At 37.9% G+C, this 21,746-nt stretch overlaps 1 protein-coding gene across 1 annotated transcript in view; it reads left to right on the top strand.

Moving 5' to 3' along the window:
* ABCA12 (ATP binding cassette subfamily A member 12) overlaps window positions 1–21,746 on the top strand; it is a 174,456-nt gene that overhangs the window by 9,214 nt on the left and 143,496 nt on the right. Inside the window, exon 2 of the mRNA XM_027051488.2 lies at window positions 4,788–4,881. Coding sequence (XP_026907289.1) covers window positions 4,788–4,881 — 94 coding nt within the window. The remainder of the gene's footprint in view (window positions 1–4,787; window positions 4,882–21,746) is intronic.

The raw sequence follows: 21,746 nt of genomic DNA, 5'->3' as shown, positions 1-21,746 counted from the left end.
CAAATGTAAAGAAAAGTTGCAAAAATAGTATAAATAATATTCTTTCTAGAGTCAGTAGAGAGTGATGCCCCATTACCTTGGATACTTCAGTGTGCCTGTTTTACAAAGAAAGACATTCACCTCATGACCCAATATCACCATCAAATTTTTGGACACAATTCAAGCTTCATCAGTTGTCCCAACCATGTCTTTTATAACAAAAGATTCCAGTTCAGAATCACGTTCTAAATCTAGTTTTCATGTCTCTGGAATCCCTCAGTCTGTAACAGTTTGTTAGTCTTTCCTTGACATTCATGACCCTGACACATTTTGAACATTTAAGACTAGTTGTTTTGTAGAGTATCTGTTATTTCCTTATTTTTAGGCTCTGGTTATTTATCTTTGACAGGAATACTACACAAGTGATGCTGTGTTCTTGCACCATTCCCTCACATCAGGAGGTGTATGATGTCAATTTGTCCCATTTTGTGGAGAAATTCTTTTGAGACTATACCTCATTAAACTTTCAGTTTATCTATTTGTTTGCTTATGTATTTATTTATACCTACATAGACTCAGATTTCCAGTTTATTCAGTTAGATATAATCTTTTATTGTCATAATGTTTTTTTAATGTTGCCAATGGGTCAAATTTCATGCTCGAATTTGTGATAGGCTGGTTCTATTGATGTCTCCATCATTTTCAACATTCTCTAAGCAGTGTATCTTATTGATCAATTGATTTACCTACCTACCTACCTACCTACCTATCATATACCTATCACTGTGTCTATAGGCATGAAAACAGTGATATTCTAATAGCAATGAGTACACCTAGCTCTCAGATGCCTACTAAAAGAAGCTAGGGTTTCTTGGGAGAATGGATATTTCCAGGGTTGGGACAGAGAAACTACATGATAAGGCAGAAACAGTTTGTGAAACCAGAAAAAAATAACCAAAGAAGTTATACCCACACATTTGTAGCTCTGTTTTATGTCTCTTTATGCATTTTGGAAACCAGGAGTTCATACCTGTATCTTTAATTTTAACCCAACACTATAGCATTCTCTTTTCTTCTTTTTTCATGTTAAAATTCCCTTGATGGATAATGAGAAACCTGGCCCCTCTTGTGGGTAATGTATTTACTTTTTTGGTCAACTTCCCTGTGTGAAACTAATCACCTGTTTCTTGCCCTGAATAAACACCTTCCTTATGCTACTTGGGTTCTGACCTCCCAGGTCTGACTGCTGCACTGTGTATTTCTCTACACCTTGCTAGGGATCCACCTTCTTCACTGTGTTACGGTGGTGCCCTCAGTACTAGTGTGGACCAGACATCCTGGCCTCACCAAAAGGGTTTTTAGGCACTGAATTAATTGTTCAGGAAGGGAAAGGGAAGAGAAAGAGAACAGAATGGGACAAATCAGTGGAAAGTAAGCCCTGGAGAAATAAAAAGAGACACATGCCACAGCCCACTAAGGAATTTTAAACTACTCAGGGTGCATATGCCTTTGGAGGTCAAGAACGCAGGGTAGGGGGTGGAACGCAAATGAGGTAAAGAGGCAAATGTGAGATAATTAAAATGTTAGAAAAAAATGAACCTTTTAAAAACTGCTTTTCCTTTAGTTTTTGAGTGGGCCTAATATCTATATGTGTAAAATCAATATACCAGTCCTTTCTCCAAATAAACAAAAATGAATCATGGCTCATTGGTTTAGTATTTGGATCCTTGACACTGCATTTGCTTCTAGGTTGTTTATGATAATATTTAGAATGGTGTCAGGAGCAATCCTGCTGCTGTGAAAATTTAAATTTTGTTTATTTCTTGCTTTTGTGATTAACTTGTCAACCTTAACATTCCCAAGATCACAGTATGGAGGGCTTTGTGTTTATTATCCTTCTAAAATGCAGTAAACAGAAATGTTCTCCAAACCTCTCTGACCTGAGATCCTGGGGGAAATCTTATGATAATGGATTATTTATGGGCTTGCTGTAGTTTTTACCTATAATAGAGTCCAAATTGTCTTAAACTATTCTGATCTAAATTATAGTTTTGTCTGGATTTAAATTGTGTCTAAAATTAATTTCAAAATTTATCAAAACATCCTCATGGAAACATTAAATTAGATCAATCAAAAGAGAATTTAAAGATATCCCATGACATATGCCCCTTATTTGAATGTGAATATACATTTGTGCTGGTTCACTTGGTCTCTGTTACTCACTGAATTCTCATGAGGTTGCTATAGAAAATGAATAGATGCTCCTAAAAGTAACTATGAGGCACTAAACCTACTGAGATGAATCTTTTTTTAAAAAAAAGAATAACTGTGGCCTCAAGTATAAAACCAAGAAATCCACAAACATTAACACTTTTAATCCTAACTCTTTATAGTCAACATTTGAAATAAGTCAAATAGAATAAAAATGGTACTTGTATCTAGGTCTTTGAAGAACAGACTCTAATTTTTTAATGTATCTGAGACTAGGCTAGAATAACTCTTAATATTTTTCTATAGCATTCATATTTTTCTGGTATACTTTCTGTAAGGCATTATTGTTCCTCAGATTAAGATGCCGTTTAAAAAAAAATCTAGCCTAAGTATCTTGATATTCAGATCCTTACCCCCTGTTCTACTCCCCAACTCGGTATGTGACTTTGGGTAACTTAATGGATAATGATGTGCTAACCTTCTGCACCTCAGAGAACAAAAAAGAAAGTTGGATCAGACCAAGGCTTCTCAGCCTCTGCTGTGCCTTGGATGTCTTTGGCAGCCTGGTAAAGCCTATGGCCCTCCTAAGAATAATGCTTTTAAGTCAATAAAATAAATAGAATTACCAATAAAACCAGTTATATTGAAATTCAGTTATTAAGGGATTAAAAAGCAAATTTATGATAATGGTAGTATGTGTTTCTTTGGTATAGCAATAAGCAAACAAAATAAATAAAGTGACCCCATAACTACTGTAATTTTTAATGTCACCATGAGTAGGAACAGAACTTTGAGATATCTGCAACAGCAACACTAAAGTGACTTAAAAATATCTGTGGATTTTATTTGTGACAAAGTCACAAGCACGTCTAATAATATTGTGGTTCGTTGTCTCTGTTAATCATTAAGGGAAATGCTAAATTTCATTTAAAAGGTAGAGAAAGTAAAAATGTAATTTTTTTTTTTCCTATCCAAGTTTACAAACGTCCTGAATTCTATCCGCTAGATGATGTCAAAGGAACTCTCCAACAAAAATAATCTAGGACTTTATAAACAATCTTGCTAGTTAGGTAAGATGGCATACATTTAGAACTGTTCTCCTCCAAGTATGGTTCATGGATAGCAGCCTCAGCATCACACATCTGCAGCTTGTTAGAAATGCAGGATTTCTGCCCCACCTCAGATCTGCTGCATCTGAATCTACATGTGTACACGATTCATAGGTGATTTGGTGTGCACATTAATGCTTGAGAGGCACTGCTACAGATTAAGCTGTTTAGACTGAGAGCTTTTCAGCTGTGATTAAACCAAGTACCCTAGGATTTCTTATATCTGCTTTCTTCCATTTGCTAAAAACTTGCCTTTAAACCTGCAGTTTAAGAAGTTGGTGACAGGCCTCTCAGCAAGGACAGCAGTGCTATAGACACACAATGGAGATTTTCATAATTACTTAAGGATCAGTAATTGAATGGGTCCTGATTGTTTTGGATATTTGAAGAGCCCAGGCAGTAGTCCGAGATTTGTCAGAAATTATCTCTGAAGCTGTGGCAAGTTGGGGAGAAATGGTAACAAGTCTGCATAACCAGATAAAAACTTTAATTTAAAGTCCAGTTTAAACTTTATTAAGTATAGGCACAGTTTGTTCTGTACAGTTTCATTTGAGCAGTGTAACTGTTTGCATAATCACAGTTGTTGTTCTTGAGTATACATGTTACTGGTCTGGAACCAGTTTTTTATGTATGTAACACTAAGTAGTTCACATCTTACGAACTGAATCATGTGTATGTGAGGAGAAAAGCCACTCCTGAAGTGTCTTACAATGAAACTCCCTAATAGAAATTTTGATTAAATAATTACATTTATTGAGCATCTGTTTTATACCAGTGGAAATTCAGAAACGAATAAGACACTGTTCCTGCCATAAAAGAATCACCAATTTATTGTAAGCCAAGCAAAATATATATATACAGGTAAGTAGGTAGATAGATAGATAGATAGATAGATAGATAGATAGTAAGAGTATAAGTTCTATGATAAAAGCAGACACAAGATACTATTTATAGCAGTATAGGGGGCTTGCATAGTACTTTAAGTTCCTGTTTACTCATTGACTTACTTATTTATTCATTCATTTACTGTTTATTGTGCCATTATCCGGTGTCACACTAATCTTTATGGCTGGCCATAGAATGTTGACATTGGAAGTGGTAAGATAAGCCTAGGTTGAAATTATTTGGGATTTTGTATGCCCTGTTTAGAATGTTGAACCTTATCCAACAAGCAATGAAAAGATTTTTAAGCAGAGAAATTACTGCTCAGATTTGAATTTTAAGATCATCACTCTTGGGACAGTCATGAGAGATGACTGACTGGAAAGGAGGCTTCAGAAGCTCATTTTAAGGTTTTAAGCCTGGAAAAGGCATTCTTGTGTTCATTTCGAGATCTCTTGCACTTTTAAAAATCTCTCTTTCCTTTCTTATTAATAGCATTTGCAAGCAAATATCTGATTTGTGTTGGAAGTTTATAATATGTTGTATTTCTTGTCAAGTTTTGGTTCAGCAGTGTAATTAACATTTTTTCCTATTATTATTTTGCAGCTTTGGACACTTGTCTTGATTTTATGGCCAGTCATTATCTTCATAATTTTGGCTATTACCCGGACCAAATTTCCTCCAAGAGCAAAACCAACTTGTAAGTAAATTTGTTTCCCTAATTTTTGGATTACAGTTAAAATTTATTTTGATACTATGGAGTGTTTTCTTCTAAATTTGTTTTAATAGTATTTCTACCTGGTAGTATTTGTGTAAATACTTAGCCTATTTTTTTCTCCAGCTTTTTTAACTGGTTAGAAGGGTAAGCCTGTAATATTTATCTAAAAAACTATGAAGCATGTAGAAGCCAGAATGCATTTTAATTTTTATAAAATTAATTTTTATAAAATTTTGACTCATTTATTGTTCACCTCATAAATCTCACCATGGTTTGTACGACACAAACAAGTATCAGTCTCAAGCTAGATCATCCTTTACTTTTATATTGTCACAAAAACCATAGACCGGTATCTGATGAACTGAACAAATGAAATCCAGGGTACTGTAAAAATCTCTTATCTCTCCTCAGGACTGTTATGAGTGGTGCAAATGCATCAACACATTTAATTTAAAAGAACATTGCTTTCCAATTAGTGCTATTCCAGCTATTTTTAGTCATCATCAAGTTATAAAATGGGCACGGCGCCCAACTCAGGCCATTATTTTCTTTTGGATCCAGAATGGAGATTCAGGAAAGACACAGAAAAGTCCTCAGAACTGGGTCGGGGAGGGGAGGAAGATGAGAACCCCAATGATCTAACCAGTGTTTTTGCTTTCATTCTTTTTTTAAAAATTTTTTTAAATGTTTTTATTTATTTTTGAGAGACAGAGAGAGGGAGAGAGAGCATGAGCGAGGGAGGGGCAGAGAAAGAGTGAGAGACAGAATCCAAAGCAGGCCCCAGGCTCTAGACTGACAACAGAGAGCTCGTGAACCATGAGATCATGACCTGAGCCGAAGTCGGGCGCTTAACCGACTAAGCCACCCAGGCACCCCTGTTTTTGCTTTTGTTCTTTTTTTTTTAATTTTTTTTTAACGTTTATTTATTTTTGAGACAGAGACAGAGCATGAACGGGGGAGGGGCAGAGAGAGAGGAAGACACAGAATCGGAAGCAGGCTCCAGGCTCTGAGCCATCAGCCCAGAGCCCGACGCGGGGCTCGAACTCACGGACCGTGAGATCGTGACCTGAGCTGAAGTTGGACGCTTAACCGACTGAGCCACCCAGGCGCCCCTTTGCTTTTGTTCTTAAAACCTGAAGCCAGTTTTGTTGGTAGAGGAGTAAAGCTTAAGTGAGATACATCATGTTTCACAGAGCAGCCATCTCCTAAAAAGCTTCTCATAGACTAAATTTCTATAAATCTGATTGTATTTCAGATAAATCTTGGTAATTTACTATATAATAGTATGCTGAATTATTTGTAAAGAGAATAATGAGCTGGTGACTTCCAAAACTAAGTGTTTTTCAGTCACTCAGTCTTAAGAAGTAAGACGATAGCCATCATGGAATCTACTTGATTCATACACAATAGAATAATTCAAAAGAGAATATCAATTAAATTAGTGTAAAGCATTTAAACTCTTGATACTGGATTGAATAATTCCTTGCATTTGAATAGCAACTTACCATTTCTAAAGGACTTTTGCTCAAGTTATTATGTAGAGTTGTTGATGATATTTTATTAGGTTGTTTATAAAAGCAGCATAATTTTGTTCTCTTCATGTCATGTGTATATTAGTTCTTTATAATAGATTTAGTCCATTGTATACTCTTGAAATTTATGTATTCTATTTTAGGTAGCATGGAGTTCAGAAAATGCATTTAGCACATAAGGACAAATACTCTTTGAACTATTCTGGTTTAAGATGCTAATTATCAATGCACGAATGATAGTGATAAAAGTTTATTAGCTTCTTTCAACAACTTATTTCTATTAATTTCTTGTTTATAAGGAGTTTTAAGCTATATAATAAGTTTCTCTTACAAAATTTACAAGACAGAAATATAAGGTGTGTGAGTGAGTAGTCTTAATTGTTGCTACCTGATAGGATTTAGAGATTCATGGAAAAAATCTTGGAGAGCTCTTATAGTTTCACTAAATTATGGGCGGGGGTGGGGGGGACCTTGAAAAAAATCACGTGACAAGTATCTCAGAGACCTAATTTTTTAAAGGGTCTGCAAAAACACACTATCCAAAGGGAGACGAATAACCACGTTTTACTATAGACTTCTGATCATACACTAATAATAATTAGTTATGAGGTGATTGTCTTTATGTTTGTGGGTAGGAGAGAACAGACTTATAGGAGAGTTCAGTGGAAGTATTTTTGCTAGTCCCTCAGAACTTACAAAATTCAGTCCAAAAAATAGTTTATTGTTTTTATTAGAACTTTATGAGAACTATTAGAAGGAAGGTACCCTCTCACTTTACAGAAGAGAACACTGGGCAACCTGGGTGATTGTAATTTGCAAAAGTTTGATCATGTGGGATAGGAGAGAAAGGTTTTGGAAACTACCTTTACTTATTCTTTGTCCATGAGATTTGTCTCGTATTTTGCCATCTTATACATAGAGCCATAATACCTTTGGACAAAACTTTGTGTCCAGAATTTCAACTCATCCTATAGTCAATAGAATATAAAATATAATTTATAACTAGAGGTGCTATCTGTACAGCAAGTTAGAGAATCTAAAACTAGTATAGATGTAGTTACTTTATTTCCCTGTCTTGTGGTATAGAGGGAAAACTTCAAAGTGAAAGTTTGGATTCAGGCATTTTTATTCTTTTTTTAAAACAATTATTGTTTTTCTTTGTTTTTCATATCTATCGTACTGAAAGATTAAAGTGAGTTCATAATAATAAATAATAAAAATAAATATTTCTTGATCTCATACTATGTGCCAGACGTTTGGGGAGGTAATGGCAGTGTTATTCAATTCCCAGTGCAGCCAACCAGTGCAACAGAGAGATTAAGTAACCTGGCCAAGATTGCACAGTTCAAAAGTGGTGGTGTCAAGATTTGATGAACCCAGGCAGTCTGGCCCTGGACTCTGGTTTTAAGCTTATGAACTCACATTTCTTACATCGAGGAGTCAGTACTGTACTCGTTTCTAAATAATGTTGCATTACTTAGGTTTCATAAAAGTAGACTAAAAGTTAGAAATTTGGAATCTAAGCACCCCTTCTCTGCGTCTATCAAGAAAATGAAATCAAGAAATATGGGGGGGAGGTGCATTCCGATATATGAATCAGTTATCCTAAATGTTAGTATTCAGTGGAGAATTCTGCCTCTGCATGAATCACTGTAGTGATTGTAGTATCATGGAAATCACGTCCTGTTTAACAGAGTTAAAAATCCTTTCCGGGCTACAGTGACTGCTTCAGTGCTAATTGAGCAACAGAGAAATGAAGAAGAAACTCCAGGCTACACCCCAGTTGAAACTCAGCTGTGGTGAGAACAGGAGTTGTCATCCCGTGGGCACATTCTGCTCAGAATAGCTGGGCATGTGTGTAGGACTGATACATCATTCAGAACAAATATAATTAGTGAATCAAAGGGCTCCCTCCATAGTTTTCTTGACTGATGGGCATCTGTGGAAGTCTGGACTTGGGTGAGTTAGGTAGCTGCTGCAGCGTCTGCCATGGAGGGCACCCGTCCTGAGCAAAATACTTACTTTTGGCATTGTCTGCTTTCACTTACACCCTCCTGTGTTGCCATCAACAGCTTAGGTAACTAGCTTCTGCAAATAATAAGTCCCAGGTAAGGAAAGCTTCCCAAGCCTGGCAGACAGGCCAGGATGCTTCTTGTTTGCATAGAGAAGAATGGGCTGAGGCGCCACATTTGAAATAGCTCCAAGCTTTTATAATCTGTACATGCAGTAACTTGTCAGGAGACAAACTTTAAAGCTGAAACACCGTGCTTAGGAGCAGAGGCAAACAAAACAAACCCTCCAAAATGCATTTAGACTAAGCCCAGCTATAATGTACAGCGAGCTATCTTTGTCTCCTTTTAACATGCACAGACCCATGAAGTGCAGGCAAGCAGTTCCTAATTACTGCGGAACTGACTACTTTTCAAGAACAGGAAAATACCCTGGCATAATGAGATAAGTGGTCTCCAAAAATTGCAGTCTTGCCAAGTAAGGAGCCACATTTCTATGAAGTTAATGAAAAACAGTATTTTTCAAGCGGTTGAAAATACCACTAAAAGCACAATGGAAATTATACTGTGTAAGTATGACCATAGCTTGGATTAAACTGCAAGTGTCCTGGAGCCATCACTTCCTAATACCCCTGCCTCCTCAGAAGAGAAGAAATTCAGCCCATCTCACATCTGCAAATGACCCAGGGGAAGGCAGGAGCCAACTGCTAATTGAATTATATCTAAATTTGTGCTAGCACAGGGTTATACTGAATTTTGCCCATCTGGATGTGACTCCATCACTTTGGTAAATGCAAAATTGCCATTCCCAGCATGACTTTTGGCCTCCAAAGCATACCTTTTGTCTTCAGGGTTGCAATAAAAATAATAATAGGGGTGCAAATTTATTGAACACTTTACTGTGTGTCAGACACTGTGCTAAGTACTTTGCATCTATTTCCTTAGTTAATACATCACCTTTATAAACTATGTGATAGGATTGTCCCAACTTTAAAGATGACAAAGTTGAGGCACAAAAATGTTAAGTAACTTACCCATATTCACATGGGTGCTTTGTGCCCAAAGCTGGATTTTAAACACAGTTTTCCCTGCAGATACGGTAGTAGTTTTGTTCAGGTCGCGACTGCCAACAATGGCAATCCTAAGATCCGGCTCATCTGAGTTTTACAGCATCTCCTTTTTCTTCCTCATACCACCTGTTAGCACTGCCAAAGATCGAACATGGCTATAAAAGTGAACTCAATTGATTTTTCTACTTGTTAGCAGCTCCAAGAAAAAATGTGAGAAGGAAGATTGAAATTATTGATTAATTGGTGGTTTGCGGGGTCCATGCGTGTTGCTATACCTACAGCACCTGAACTGTTAAGAGGAAACTATTGTGTGGTTTCATGTTGAATAGGCCTATGAGGCCTCTTACCGGGAAAGGTTGTGAAAGTCAGAGGAGCCAAGCTTTTTCTGGCCCTGCTTTTGCTTCCGACTTTGCGCATGGCGTGTTTCCATGGGAGAGATGGCAAACACATGAGGACCGGATTCCATTCTGGGGAATGGATTTCCCATGATTCAGCTGCAGTAGTTGAGGCACCCATAGTAAATCGTTTCCTGTTCTATTTTGATTGGCTCAAAATTAATGTAGGTTTTGTTCTGGGAAGCTCAGAACCCCGCATCATTCATCTCCTGCCAGGTCTTGCCCCATCCGAGTTCTCCATTGTCACGTGTGCCAGCAGCACCAGGAAGTCTCTCAGGTTAGAAACGTCTGACTCATCCATGCCTCCTCCCTTTCCTTCACCTCCCATAACCATGAGCCAGAATCTGTCTTGTGAAATGTGTCCTGGAGTTACCCCATCCTTTCCATCCCTCCTGCAGTGCCTTGCTTCGAGATCTCATTGTTTTGTGCCTGTATTTCTTCATTAGGTTTTTATTTTGGGGGTGGGATGGGGGAGCACTCTGGAAGCCCAACCTCTAATTCTTCCCATAGTTTATCATCAGATAATCCCTTAAAATGTTCTTTGGGTCTACTAAGTTTCAACTCCCCTTTATCCTACTTTCAAGATGTTCGTGATCAGGATTCCTTCAACTTTCAGTTCACTGCGTTCTGCAGTATGAGGCCTTTACCTAAAGAGGCAGTGTCCAGATGTCTTCCACACATCCCATGCTCATTACCATGTGGACATGCATGCTCCTGTACCCTCCTCCTCGTCTATTAAAAGACAAGCTCTTACCTAAGGCTTACCCTTTTGCCTTCCCTGATCACCCAAACTCCAATTATTTCTCCTTTCTATCTCTCTTGTGGATGTGTGAGCTAATAGTGGTTTTTGAGTGCTTTATGCTTTAATCTTGGCTCACTCATTAGACTAATAGTACATTAATAGCAGAAATCATGCCAAGGCATCATACTAATATCAGATACAGTATGATTCCTACCACAGGGAACAAAATAAGAATGGAATGTATCATTTAGAATGTAGTGCAGTTTGAAAGATATGGGGGATTGGATTATCACATTCACCTAGAGATGCATGGAAATAAAGCTCATTGTGCATCTGAGATAGGTAAAGGACAAGAAGTTAGCTTGCTTTTGGTTTGGTTTTTACTTCAGGTAAATCTGACTGTGCTATCAGAAATATCTATAATGCTAATATTGGGAGGGGTGCCTGAGTGGCTGACAGCATGGAGCCTGTTTGGGATTCTCTCTCCCTCTTTCTCTGCCTCTCCCCTGCTCACTTTTGTTTTCTCTCTCTCTCAAAATAAACAAACAAACATTAAAAAAATGTCTATAATGCTAATATTGGGACAAGAAAAGGGATATAAAGCTCTCTCACTCCTCCCCAGGTATATCCACCTGGGAATTTCCCTCACAAATACCTGAGAGTTCAATGTGAATGTGTACAGAATATTTTTGTGTGGGAGAGATTTATAGTCTGCTTCTTGCTTAAGTTCCAGAAAACATTAGAGCAGTGTTTGAATTTCACAGCCAAAGCCCCATCATTTACTTCTTCCATCAGCGAATCAGTAGCAAACATTGGGAAACATTATTGACCCTTTAGATGGCAACATGGAGATAAATTCTGTGGAACTCAGGGAAACCAAGACGGTGACTGCATCCCCAACCACCTGTGCCGACCGGACTGTAGGGAACCAGCAGGAAGAAGGTAGTGTGAACATGGCCCCTGCACACTCATACACAGGGCTGGCTACAGCTCCTGCTGGTAGTTGCCCATCTCCCCCAAACCTGATTTGAAATTCTCTCACGCAATGCCATGGGCACACCCTAATGCCAGATAACATGACAAAAGGATTTCTCAACTAATGCTCAACTAAGGCTTAGTACACAGAGTTGCATCAGAGAGCTGGGAATATCTTAAAGTACAATAAAACTTAATTGAACAAGTAGGAAAATAAAGAGTAAAGAATAGCTATTGATTGCACAATGGAAGATTTCTTGTCTGGGGGTCTTATTATTTTTTTTTCTCCTGTCCATTCTGCATCATGCCTACTTTTGATGATTTACCTTATAAGCTTCCCAGAAATGACTGCCTCACTGACATTGTCTCTGGGGGCCACGCCCTCTCTTTTTCACTCTTTCTTTATTTCCTTCCCTTCATAAAGAGCAGAGGGGCTCCTGTTACTCTCAGGTAAGGAGCTCTAATATTCAAGTCTATATGACAAATAAAGATAAATAATTGATTACTTATAAAATCCTCACAAGTACAGTAATGTCACTTGCTAAGGTCCCCTGTATCAGTGGATGTTTCCAATATGCCCTTAAAGCTAAGAGATAGAGTTAACAAAGTAATTTCAACCCATTCTCCTTCACTTATCCAAGAGCAACGAGCCCAGACTGAGGCTCACATGTGATACTTAGAAGAGGTGAGGGCCTGGCTCCATGGTTGGCTGACCGTGTGCTTTCCCAAGTGACTGTTCAGTATTCTTCTAAGCATCTCCCAGGAACCCTGGCTTAGCAAACTGTTGTCATTTTATGCTATTCTCACCATTCAACTTTTCTCATTCTCTTTGTAGGTCACATTGTGTCCTTTGCTTTCATAAACGAACCAGTGTATAGTTTTAGAGTAGAGCAGCCAGCCCTCATGGAAGAAATGCCACAGCATCTGATAGTCACTGGTCTTGAGTCCGTTGGAATTTCACTGTGGAATAAAATTAGAATGACCATTCACATTAAGAAAAATGAAATCTTTGTTTTGGTTATATATTTACACATTTATATTTATATGTAAAATTAGTATTACTGTGAGAGGCAGAACAAGGACTTAGAGCACAAACTGCATATTCAAACTGCCTGGATTCAAACAAGCCTTGGATAGGTCTCTTGGTTCTCTGAGCCTCGGTTTCCACATCTGTATATTGAAGTTAATAATAGCAGCCACCTCACAGAGTTGTTGTAGAAATTAAATGAGTTAATACTTGTTAAATACTTAGATAAGTGTCTGGCACATAGTATGAGCTATATTAGTGTTAGATATTATGCTTTTTTGTTTTTCATTTTAATTTCTTTTAATGTTTATTCATTTTTGAGAGACAGAGCACAAGTGGGGGAGGGGCACAGAGAGAGGGAAACAGAAAATCCAAAGCAGGCTCCAGGATCTGAGCTGTCAGCACAGAGCCTGACATGGGTCTCGAACCCATGAACTGTGAGATCATGACCTGAGTCAAAGTCGGATGCTTGACCGACTGAGCCACTCAGGCACCCTGATATTTTGTTTTACATTACTTGTAATATTATATAGGTATATGATATAATGATTGCTAAATCATTGAGTCTCACTGAGATAATCTAGTATATTATTTGACAGAGAAGAAAACTGAGGCTCAAAAATTTAAGACTTGATTGTGGTTGCACATTTATCCTTGCCTCTATCATATATTTAAAGGGTACCTGTTATGTCTGCACTGATCAAAAAAGCCATGAACCCTCAGAACAGTCAAGTTTCTAGGAGGTTAATAAGTATGTCAGAATCTGTAGTAAATATGCGACGTGATAAATTCCACAGTGGAGGTAGGCTCAAGAGCAAAGCAGCAGAGCAAATAGAATCCAGACAACTTTACCTGGGATCAGGGCTGGGTCTATGGCAATGCGAGTGCAATGCAAACTTTGAAGGGTTAGCAAAACCCCAGTAATTACGATCAATCATATTTCAATATAATATTCTAAAATATAAAGATTAATTTTAAAAATTCTATGATGAATCAAATGTTAACATTTTAGATAAAGTCAGGCTCAATATTACTGACTTTTGTTTTACCTTGGGCTCCAGTTGGCTCCCATAGCACTGCCTGGGATATCAGGAAGGGCTTCACAAGGAAGTCCTATGTCTTAGCATGAGTCTTAAAGAATGAGGAAGCATTTGGCAGCTAGACAAGTAGTGTCTTTGCATTTCTAATGGACAAAGACCAATGTGAGTGGAGACAGAGGACATGACAGAGTTAGATGTGCCAGGAATTTGCAGTTCGTTTTGTCTGGAAAAGGAGGTTTTTTGTTGCAGGTGGGGAGGTGAGGCTATCTGATCAATACCAAATGTACTGAACTTTATTTTGGAGAGGATGAGAAGCCATTGAAACTTTTTAGTAAATTAGCCTTGTTTTAACATATTTATTTTTTCTTTTGACCATAGAAATACATGCTTATTATTTAAAAATTAAATAATGTAATATAAGTATGCATATTGTAAAAAGCAGAAGTCCTGCATAATCTTGCTGTGTAAAGATAACTATTGTTAACATTTCAGTGTACAATTTTTTCAGGCCATTTTCTATGCACGCACACACACACACACACACACACACACACACACACACACCTACATACAACCAAAATGTGAACATTGGGCTCAGATAATGTTTTAGAAGGAACTTCCACAGCAGCATGGAGATGATTTCATAGAAGCTAGTGATTGGATTGGGCACAGAGTTCTGGTTTTAAGACTTCGACTTCAGTTTTCCTTTTCATGATCTCTTGATTGCCCTGGAAATGTTATGGGGCTACAATGTCTGTAGACCTGTCACAGCTGGCTATTTCCCCCGCCCCCCCGCCCCCGACCACTTTTTAACACCCTCTCCTTCAATCCTTCACTTTCTTTCCAGATTTTAAAATCCAGATTTCTTTAAAGAATAGAGAATTATTCTTCATAATAGGGAAGCTTTCAATGCACAACTATAACTCTTGAATTTCATACTGTCCAAATGAAATTAATACAACTTCAGACAAATTTGGGGAGTAAAAATACAGGTAACTGAAGAGAAAATAATATGATAATCTCACAATATTACTGGTATTTTTCCTTATCTTGTCTATCTTAGTGATTTATAAACAGATACACTCAACCAGTCTACCTTAATCTAAATCATATAAATACGCTACTGAAAGATGTAAAATACCCTGGGCTTTTTTACATGGGCATCTGGGGGTGGTGGTGGAGAAGGTGATGGTGATGATGAGGGATGCTGAAATGATGAGGTGCTGTGGTGCATGGGGCAGTGAGGAACAGACAGCCCCAAAACTCCCAGGTGGTGATTCTTATGCAACTGAAAGTTTGAGAGCTACATTTTCCTTTCTTTTCAGTTATCTTTTCAGTTATATTTTAAATCAATTGCATTTTTACTAGCTTACTACTGTGAAAGCCAACCAAGGAATGGATTTAATTCTCTGAATAGTATCAGGGAAAAATTTGCTAGGGTTCCCTGCTTCATTTTAACATTTTATCTCTCGCTGTAATCCCCAGGATGCTAGAAATCCCACACTCTTTTTTATGTCTTGTATTGAAGATCGCATCTTCAGGACAGTTGAAGAGAATGCCTCCACTCAGAGGTTGGTGATGAAGGAAGGAAGTGTTCATAATTTCCTGGACTTTCCTATGCACATGTGTTTGTCCAAGTGGATTTCATGATTTAGTTTCATGGCCAGGGGAACCCAGTTCACTTCAACACTCTAACACAGTATCACTGTACTTCTAGATTCATAAATATTGGGAGAATGAGAAAAATGTCAAATATGGTTTTGTTATTTTGAAATTACTACCATGTATGAAAATGGTATAAAGATGCTTCTGGAGATTCATATTCTACAAAATGTGCCTACAGCTGAGAAGAATAGGTCTGTGTTCTGTTCTCAACTTGCTTACAATCTAACTCTGGGGTAAAATACACACATACGCACACTCCACACACATAAAAGTTATATGCTATAGTAGATTTAAAAAAAAGTTAAATGTAGCTAAAGTAAAAGTGTTAAACCTAGCTTTTGGCACAGTGCTTTGCACGTAGCAGGAACTCAACTATGTATTGATTAATTAGTAGTGACATGTAATAGTGTAGATATATAGGAAAATAAGTATTAATAAGTAGCATTGGCAATAAAAACTACTGGAAGCTTTAAAAAAGGAAGGGATTGCTGTGCATTAGCGTAATCAAGAATTACCCCAGGACTCAAATTAAGCTTGAAAGGAAAACAAATGGATATGCTGAATATGCAACATGAAGAGATATGCCCTTCAAGAGTGAAGAAGGTCATGAACAACAGCTGGCTGAGGGTAGGCAGACCGGTTCGGCCAACGTCGAGTGTCAGTGCTGGAGCATGGGAGAGACCAAGTTGTGTCTCTGGTGTGAGGCTTTCAACACTAGATCTAGGAGTTTGGATTTTCTCCTGTAGTAAAAGAAACTCTAGAAGGCTGTGAAGAATTATTTAATTTTTCTTTTTCCAACATGGGAGATAAACTAAGGGAAGCTTGAAATGATCTTCCACCGTAATTCTTTATCTTCACCCAAATGTTTATATCATAGGCTAAATCAGTTATCTATTGATCTGTAAGAAATTGCCTCCCCAAACTTAGAGGCAGCGACTCCAGTTCCTATGGGTCTCAACTTCGGGAGTGGCTTAACCGTGCAGTTTTGGCTTAAGGTCTCTCATGAGATTGCAGAGAACTTTTGGCTGGAGTTGACCTCATGTGATAGCTGGAAGATCAATTCAAAGGTGGATTACTCACATGGCTAGCAAGTTGGTTGGTACCAGTTGAGGTACCAAGCGGGTGGCTTCTCTCCACAGGTTGTTTTAGTGTTTTCATGACATGGCTGGGAGCTTCCCCAGACCAAGTAATCCAAGAGACAATAGGCAGAAGCTCTCCTTTTTACGACCTAGCCTCAGAAGCCTCAGAGCAGCACTTCGACCACATTCTCTTCATTAGAAACAAGGCACCAAAAGTGCACCCATATTCAAGGGCAAGAGAATTAGGTTCTACGTTTAGAAGGAAAAAGTGTTAAACATTCTGTGGGCACATTTTAAAACCACCACACAGACTGATTGCACCACACAAGGGTCACTAGTACAGTAACGTTGTGCGCCGAATATGCTTGAAATGTTCAGTCTGACCACGGCAGAGCCCTTATCTGCTTGGGGCCATACTGCATTTCTAGCACCAGCACACTGTCTGCGCATGGAGGCATCGGTTAAATATTTTTTGAACTATTAGCATTTTAGAGATGAAGATATTTGTTTTCAGAGGTTTTAGCCACAGATCTCACTAAGTGAGTGTTGAAGCCAAGATTTAATTTGGTCTTACTACTCAAATCCTCTTTCTACTCTCCATGCTCTCTGTCAAACAGAATCATCCATCTCTGTTAGAAACACTCACCTTGCTGTTGGCATAGCTAACAGAACCACTCTCTGGAACATTGCCTGGCACTTAATAGTCACCCAACAAATATTTGTTGAACATGTGAACAGACTTCGTACAACAGTACGTGAAGACTGGAGCTATGAAGAAATCTGTTCAAATTTACTTACAAGTCAGGAGAAAACCATGAAAGACAGGCCAAAATACTTGCCTCTTGTGCAGGTTTTTGTTTTGTCATATTCACTGAAAAGATACTATGTTTAAAGTATAGAAGCTAGATATCAAAAATATAGAAAATGTGGAGTTTCTGTGTTTTGAGCAGCTTACAATCCAGTGACCACCTACCTGGATTCTGTGGGGAATGAACTTTATATCACTGCATCACTATTTTGAATATAGTCCCTTTGAGAGTGGGAGTGGAAAAGAAGAGCGATAACAGTGGCTCAGCTGGAATTTCTCTCATGTGAATAGCATTATGCCTTGACATTTAACCTGTAGACAAAAGGAAGCAAATGAATCCTTGACATCCCTAAGGTCTCACACACCTTTCTACACAACTACTAGCATTATTTATTCTGGCAGAGTTTTGTACCAAAAGTGAACCTAATCTGCTTTGAAAACTTCACTCACCTCCACTGAATCCTGTTAGCTATAATTAGCCGTTTTTAAGATTGCATGCTAAGCAGAGCTCTGAAAAGTAGAAAAAAAAAACAGAAACAAAGCGACAGAACTCTGTTACATAGAGCACATTTCTTTCGGAGGCATGCCAAGAGCCAAGATTTAAGGTCTTTATTTTGTTGATTTATCTTTAGCTTTTTGTGGAAATTTGGCATTAAATATATAATCCGGAAGGCAAATGACAGGGAGGAGTGAATCTCATAGGCGGGTTCGGTTTTGGGTTATTATGAATCCTGTGTTAACATTTGGTAATGTAGCCAAACCTCCAGAACAATAAGCAGTTTTTCTCCAGTGTTAATGCAAAGAGAGTATCAAATTTTAGCTCAAATAAAACCTAAAGCAAATGAACAAGAGTGGGATTAGGTTAATCTTAAGCATTAGGAAGGTTGCTTAAGATATTAGAGCCGTGTTTCTGATCCCTACTTTTGTTGCATAGATTTGTAGACACCTAGATGCGCACACCCACTGAACACTCGGCTATTCATTAAACAAACACTCATTTATCATAGCATTATGTGGAATCTAAAGGTGAAGCACCCAGGCGTTTTAGATAAAAACATCAATAATCAAGTTGTGAGGGCACGCTATACCATACCTGACCCTAAAACCCATAATCTATTAGTCAACTTTGATAAGGAAGAAAGAACTGCAGATGCACTGATTTTCTTTTCGAATACAATCCTTGGTGGCTAGAGAAGCTAGCAAAACTTAATATGGTGAGAGGACTTAAACTGCATCCCGAGGAAAACTAACAGGATAGTTGGATTTGCATGGAGAAGAATGGGACATTTTTCAAGGGAAGGAAGGGAATGAACCACGTTCACGGTGTTGGGGATATAAGGTGAATTGTCTTATTTTGCCTCAGGCAATTTTCCCTGAACCTCTGTACTAGTTTAGTTTGCACCCCCACCCACCCCTTCTTTATATAATTGTAATTTACTATGCATATATTTACTTGATGTTTGTGTCTCTGGTCTTTACTTCATGAGGCCTGTGCCTAAGCTACTCTTTTCCACCAAATGTCAGCATTGCCTTGCACATAACAAACATCCAGTAAACAAATTTTTCCTTCCAATTCCATTAGATGCTACTGAGAAATGGGTTTGAATGGATAATATAGGACCAAGAGACCCAGCGTCTCAAATACCAGGAGGATGCTATTGGGATGTCTTCGCCTGATAAGCAATAAAGAATGACACATGATAATAGGAATATTGTATTTTTGTATATTAATGAGGTAGTATGAGAAGGTTATATCAAGGTAAGGAAGCCTGGAGCACGAAAAAAGAGTTACACAGTTATTGAAATTACAAAAAGTGGTGGGCACTGTCACTAACACAAGTAAACAAATGGGAAGGAATGAATATTGGGAAGTCAGTATAGTGGAGATTGTGTTTAGAGAACAAAGGAATAGTTGCAAATAAAAGAGCTCTCCTGGTTTTTAATCTGGGATTATGAGAAACTAGGACAGCAAAAACTATAACAATAATAATGATCCCTTTATGCAATATTGTCTTTTAATTATTGTAAAAGTCTTGAGAGATTCTTTATTGTGATTTCCATTTCACACATGAGAAACTCAAGACTCTTTTAGGCAAATTGAGTCTAATGATCAAATCTGTGGGCCTTTGGCCTGGGTGTTGGGTTCAAGTCCCAGTTCAAGCTTTATGACCTTGAGAAGTCACTCAACTTCTCTGAGTCTCGGTTTCCTCATCTGGAAAAGGAGGATAATCAAGCTACCTGTCTCACAGCATTTTGAGGGGAGTTAGATAAGATAGCAGGTAGTAAGTTAATTTGTGATATCAAAGAGAAGCATATGTATTGTCTAGAGAAGTATACGGTAAATGCTCAATATAGGATTTCGATTAGGTGACTTGTCCAAGATTAAACAGTGAGTAAGTGGAAGAGCTTGTGACTTGAACCCAGGTCTTTTGATATATTTGTTATACATAGCTGTTGTTGTTAGAAGGGAAAAAAATGAGGCGCAGGGACAGAGTAGCGAAAAGATTAGTTGCTTACATTAGCCAAAGGGCAATACTTGTTTACTGCAGTCCATGCCTTGAGAAGCACTGATCGGGTGCTTAAAGAAAAAACAAAACCAATGGTTCTCATCTTAGTTCTGCCAATCTAAATTATCCTAAAATTGGGGAAGGGTTGTAAATTGCTCTTTGGTTTGTATCCTTATGTGCTAGATCATACATGTGAAATTGTGCCAAGAGAGACACACTGGATAAAAATCCTCTTAACGCTAAATTAGTCCTATAATCTTCAGCAACAACCACTGTTAATGGAACTTGTTTCTCATTGTGTGTCTGCACTTTAAAACTGAAGGCAATAAAGATGTTACATCAACTGTTTATAGTTGAGAAGCCAAGTACATTTTAATAGAACCAACATTTGATAGAATTCTGCTCCCTCCAGTAGGCCCCAGACAGTAATCACACAGGAAAGGGAAATTGATGAGAAAATGTTTTCTGAGAGCAGAAATATTCAGAGACTTTCTGGCCTGCACATTCACTTGTAAAAGATAGCCTTTGTTTTACTATCATATCCTTACTAGTATTGGTCTTGATTTCCTTGCATAAGGGGGATTCTTAGTAGTTCTGGAGTAGCAGTAGTCACTCTTTTCATTTTGACATGTTCTTGTTCCATTCTTAGAAGGCACATGGAAAACATGAAACAATGAGCAAGAAAAGATTGTCCAGTTTATAAGGAATCTATTTGAGCATAAATAAGGCTTGGAACTAAAGAAAAAAAAAACAACTTGAGCTCTAGCTAAAAAGAATCCAACCAAACCAGAGTATGTATTCATTCACTTTAGTTATTCCTATCAGGTCTCTGAGCCCTTATTTACACAGAGAAGGTCTGAAGTACCAAAAGCTTCTTTGAATGTTCTGACCAAGATTTGATTTTTTTTTTCTTTTTAAACTTGTTGAAACTCTCTCAGCTCTTTCAGTGTGCATGGACCTTAGCAGATATTCTATAAGTATTTACTAGATGGATGAATATATGAATGCTTTATGGAATGACTAAATCAATGCATCACTAAGTTTTCCCTCAAAATACAAACTCCCTGTTTGCTACTAAAACTCATTTGAGGAGCCGCTGTGTTACATCACCAACATCATTCAGCATCACTAATAACAAATACATGATCATAACTAGGAATTAACAAGCTTTTTTCCAAGAATACGTGTCTCCATTCTCATTACCCTCTCTTAAATTCACCTCCTCCCATTTATTAAAATCCTAGTTAGGGCTGATGACAAATAACTCCAAACTAAGCCTCTGACAGCTTCGCTTCTAAATCTCCTAGTCAACTCATGATAAATGTATCTAATCCAGCTCAGCTCAAGCCATTGAAATCTAATGACTTTTCATTATGGTAGACTAGTTCAATTGCAATTCCTAAAGAAAAATAATTAAGGAAATGTGCATTTGTTATAAGTGTTCAACAAATCTATTACTAACCTCCTTTTCTTCCCGTTCTCCCAAACTAGTGATTTCATAATGTAGGGAATGAATCCCCCATTCTCTGAGTCATCCAAAGCAACAAAATGCTATCACTCTTTCCCTTCACTTTCAAATCCTTCAGTCACTAAGTCTGATCAATTCTTCCTTCCAAATGTCTCTTGAAACTCTTCTGTCTCCATCTCCACTGCCACTGCCCTAGTTTAGATCTTCCTCCTGTCTCTTTGCTGTGACTACAGCACCTTTTTTATCTGGTTTCCATGCCTCTGATACAGCTCCCTTCAGTCTATCATTTATACTGATGCCAGTTATTTTTATTTTTCTTTGTTTTTAAGTTTATTTACTTATTTTGAGAGAGAGACAGAGAAAGAGAGGGAGAGGAGAGAAAAGAGGAGAGGCAGAGAGAGAGAGAGAGAGAGAGAGAGAGAGAGAGAGAGAGAGACAGAATCCCGAGCAAGCTCCATGCTGCCAGCAGAGAGCCCAACATGGGGCTCAAACTCACTAACTGTGAGATCATGACCTAAGCCAAGATCAAG

This window comes from Acinonyx jubatus, chromosome C1 (assembly GCF_027475565.1).
Source record: "Acinonyx jubatus isolate Ajub_Pintada_27869175 chromosome C1, VMU_Ajub_asm_v1.0, whole genome shotgun sequence".
In the NCBI taxonomy this organism is placed as follows: Eukaryota; Metazoa; Chordata; class Mammalia; order Carnivora; family Felidae; genus Acinonyx; species Acinonyx jubatus.
Note: the sequence above shows the minus strand (reverse complement) of the source record. Positions and strands in the feature narration are given on the sequence as shown.